The sequence below is a fragment of the Cebus imitator genome, unplaced genomic scaffold, assembly GCF_001604975.1.
Source record: "Cebus imitator isolate Cc_AM_T3 unplaced genomic scaffold, Cebus_imitator-1.0 Scaffold385, whole genome shotgun sequence".
Taxonomy (NCBI): domain Eukaryota; kingdom Metazoa; phylum Chordata; class Mammalia; order Primates; family Cebidae; genus Cebus; species Cebus imitator.
Genome location: NW_016107700.1, coordinates 1,536,268 through 1,540,549, shown reverse-complemented (window position 1 = coordinate 1,540,549; position 4,282 = coordinate 1,536,268). Strand labels below are relative to the sequence as shown.

Below are 4,282 nucleotides of genomic sequence, written 5' to 3'. Positions count from 1 at the left end.
AGTTAAGGAAGTAAATAGAAGCTTTTGGGCTGGAATATATCAAGATTTCCAGTCTTGCCTTCATTCCACCAGAACTCATACAATTAGACTCACAAAATCCTGGCAATTAACACAAACATATGCACATACAAGAGAGAAGAAAATTGAACAGTTTCCTTCTCTTTCCCCTGCCTTCTCTGGAAAGGTGGAAATGGCTACTGGGGAGAAAAACTTGAAGTGGGAAGTATGGAATAGACCAACTCAAAACATACTGAACTGAGGGAGGTTCCAAGAAGTGAAGCTGTCTTTTCCATGGAAGTGGGATACATCAGCCACTAGTGGAGTGAATTTTGGAACAGACACTTAACAAAACCTCAGAAGTGATTGCAGAACTTGGATATTCTAACTAAGGCTGTACAGAAGCAGCCTCTTCCCTCCTTCAGACAAGCATAAAAATCATAGAAAAACTGCATACTGCATAAAATAACAGCCTTTAGACTGCAGTTCAGTAGGAAAAACAAATCAGTTTCAGATAAAGTGAAAAGCAATTTCAGAGGCAAATAGAAAAACAGAAAAACTTCACCCTGAGTGCTTTGAGCTCTAGAACAATTTATTAAGAAAATGAGCCCAGACCAGGTGTGGTGGCTAAAACCTATGTAATCCTAGTGCTTTGGGAGGTCAAGGTAAGCTGATCACTTGAGGCCAGGAGTTTAAGACCAGCCTGGGCAACATACTGACACCTTGTCTCTACAAAAATTAAAAAAAAATAGCCAGACATGATAGTGGTGGGCACCTGTAATCCTAGCTACTTGGGAGCCTGAGGTAGGAGAATTTCTTGAGCCCAGGAGTTCAAGGTTACAGTGAACTATGATTCTGCCGCTGTACTCCAGCCTGGGCAACAGAGCAAGACCCTGTCTCTAAAAAAAAGAAAAGAAAAGAAGCTCAATAGAATAAGAACTCAAAAACAAGATAATAAAACAATTGAAGGAGATGAATAGGGAAATTGCACGTTTGAGAATGCAAAGACTAATAAATACCTCAAAACAAGGAATAGAAGAGACATGGCTAGAAGTGGAGTTAGTTTTTTATTTTCTTTTTTTAAAGACTTTTACCTCCCTAGAAATGGAATTATTGATATAGAAAAAGGTTTGAAATAATCACAATAATGGTAGATGAAAACACAAAGATATTAAAACAATCAAATAGAAATTAATAGATATGGAAGACAGAAGTTATTGGTGTCACTGGAATTGAAAACTCATTAAATGGAACAGAAGTATTCAAAAATGTAGAAACAGAAGTTTGCCCTAAAATGAAGTACTAATATACAGCTTGAAAGGTCAAGAGAGAAGGCATTTTGATACAGAATATTCTGTCTTGAGAAATATTGTAATTAACTTACTGAACTTCAGATATTCAGGCAGAAAAAGTAGAATGCCTACAAGGAGAAAAATTCAGGCTATCCTTACATTTTTCAACAGCAACATTCCAGAGATAGAAGCCAATGGAGCATTGGCTACAGAATTCTGAAAGAACAAAAGTATGGTCCAAGAATATTACACCCAGCCAAGATGTCACTTGGAAATAAAGATAATAGGCAGATTCCCACAAATATAAAAGAATGCCTAGAAAAGAGCTCTCTTGGCCAGGCACAGTGGATCGCGCCTGTAATCTCAGCACTTTGAAGTGCCGAGGTGGGCGGATCACAAGGTCAGGATATTGATACCACCCTGGCTAACACGGTGAAACTCCGTCTCTACCAAAAATACAAAAAATTAGGTGGGCGTGGTGGTGCGTGCCTGTAGTCCCAGCTAATTGGGAGGCTGAGGAAGGAGAATGGCTTGAACCTGGGAAGTGGCGGTTGCAGTGAGCCGAGATCATGCCACTGAACAATAAAAAGAATTCAGGATTAACAGAATTCAATTAACTTTAACTCAATTCTATTAAATTCAAGTAAACTTAAATGTAATACTTTTTATTTTTTTATTTTTTATTTTTTATTTATTTTTTTTCACAGATGCCTAAACTTTTTATTTCACACAGCTATGCAAGTTGTGAGGCCAAGGACATGACTGCAAACAAGGTTTAATTTAAATGAATAGCCAGGCATGATGGCTCACACCTGTAATCCCAGCACTTTGGGAGGCCTAAGGGGTGAATTATCTGAGGTCAGGAGTTCCAGACCAGCCTGGCCAATATAGTAAAACCCCACCTCTACTAAAAATACAAAAAATTAGCTGGGTGTGGTGGCACACGTCTCTAATACTAGCTACTTGGAAAGTCGAGGCAGGAGAATCGCTTGAACCCAGGAGGCAGAGGTTGCAATGAGCTGAGATAGCACCATTGCATTCCAGCCTGGGCAACAGAGCAAGATTCCATTCCCTACCCTTCCCCCTCAACCAAAAAAAAAATTTGATTACATAAATAAGCTTTCTTCCCCATGAAAATACTACTTGTTATTTCACACTTGGTCTAACACACACAAAATCCCCACCCTATCTGGCGCAGATACACTTAATAGGCAATATCAAGTACAATTTCCATTTTATTTTTCTCCAGGGAATAGTTGTCTTCAATCTTTTACTCAGCTCCTTACATGGGTTTTGGTGGGGGTCGTGGGGCAGCACCCGCAGGTCTAAATCGGGGTGGGGGTGTTCGGTCCTTGCTGGCTTCACAAGATCGATACCTGACTACTTTGCTGTGAATTGCACAACTCACACAGTAATGTAGCTTCACATAGAGCTTGGGAAGTACATAGGTATCAAAGACGCTCGCTTCAGAAATATCCCTGACTGCTGCGGCCTCCACTATGTTTCGAATGACGAATTTCTTAATGGCCTTGTCCCTGGGCACGCATCGGGCACAGTTCGTGCAGCAAATAGGCTGAACATGGCCGCAGCCCTTTTTGGCACGACCGTTGTTCCTTCTTTTCTTTGTCATTTTGGAAGCTCGCAGCAGAAAGCATACTTTTTATTTTTTAATAACACACCTTATGATACAATTTTTAAAGTACATATGTCTATAAACCTATTTATCTATCATTCTATCCATATAAAAGCATAGAAAGATATTTAGAATGAGGTTAGTCAAATGTTAATAATGACTTTTTAAATGGTGGGACATAAAAGTTGTTTTTTAAAAAATATTTTCTCCCAACTTTATTGAGTTATAATTGTCAAATAAGATTTCAGGGAGTTTTTTTTCTTTTTCTTTTGTATTGTTTAAATGATTTGCAATGAAAATGTATTATTTTCACAAGAACAATAAGTTGATTTTTCTTAAAATGAAGCATAAAACAAACCCTCAACACTTCTCCCTAGTCTTCAGGATATAGTTCAAGCTTTTGTATTCAAAATAAGAGCCCAAACTATCTTCCCAAACCTACTTCTCACATTTCATAATAACGTGATTAATCTATTCATACAAAGGACATTCCCTGAAAATTCCTGCTGCTGTTCCTTTGCTCAAATTATTTTTATCATCTGGAACAGGCTTGCCATCTTCATCTGTATTAAACAAATGCAACCCTTCCCACAAAGCCAGAGCCCACATTTTCAAATCAAATAGTTAAAAATAGCCATGCAGAAAAATACCTACAGAGTTCCTACTTCCTCTGTAGGTATAAGTTCTCTCAATTTAAGTCAATTCTTGACTGTTATTTTAGTAAGCAGCTTGTAAACCTTATTAATATCATAATAAGCAGTGAGAAATTGCAAAGCCTGAATGTTAATAAGTTGCATATCAGTTCCCAGAATAGAGTATAATTCAAGGAACAATGGGAACATAGAGAAGTATCTGAATGCTCATGGGTTTCAGTTTTCTTTTTTGACATGAGAAATGAAAATGCTTTCTACAGATTAAAATTTTTAATAAAGTTGCTTGCTATTAAAAAGCATACTTATGAATAAGCAAGATCTAGACACTCACTGGCTTTTCAATAAAATGAGCAGAAATTTCACCAGGCAACTTAATATATTAATACTAAATGCTTTTGGACTGAAAAACAACTTACTTCTACTATCTGGGTTATGAAAAAAGACTATGATATCGTTACCTAGCGACAGCAAGGGATAAAAGCAACACTAAGATTTCTTGGTTTGTTAATTGTTGAGAGTACAAAACTAATTGTAAAAGTGAGTAAATTACATTAGACATGCTATCTATAGCAAAAACTTTTGAGAAAATGCTTTTATCTACTTTTTTTCTTGCTTTTTCTTTTCTTTTCTTTTTTTTTTTTTTTTTTTTTTTTTTTTTTTTTTTTTTTTTTTTTTTTTTTTTTTTTTTTTTTTTTTTTTTTTTTTTT

General features: G+C 36.5%; 1 protein-coding gene across 1 annotated transcript; it reads right to left on the bottom strand.

The window, feature by feature from the left end:
• Positions 1 to 2,506: 2,506 nt before the first annotated feature.
• LOC108288840 (40S ribosomal protein S26-like) lies at positions 2,507 to 2,928 on the bottom strand. The gene has a single exon (XM_017507956.2). The coding sequence runs from the start codon at positions 2,917 to 2,919 to the stop codon at positions 2,572 to 2,574; it is 348 nt and encodes a 115-aa protein (XP_017363445.1). The 5' UTR covers positions 2,920 to 2,928; the 3' UTR covers positions 2,507 to 2,571.
• Positions 2,929 to 4,282: the final 1,354 nt, after the last annotated feature.

What these genes read in the sequence shown, in the direction of transcription:
- LOC108288840 (XM_017507956.2), bottom strand. Translation starts at nt 2,919, where the DNA reads ATGACAAAGAAAAGAAGGAACAACGGTCGTGCCAAAAAGGGCTGCGGC.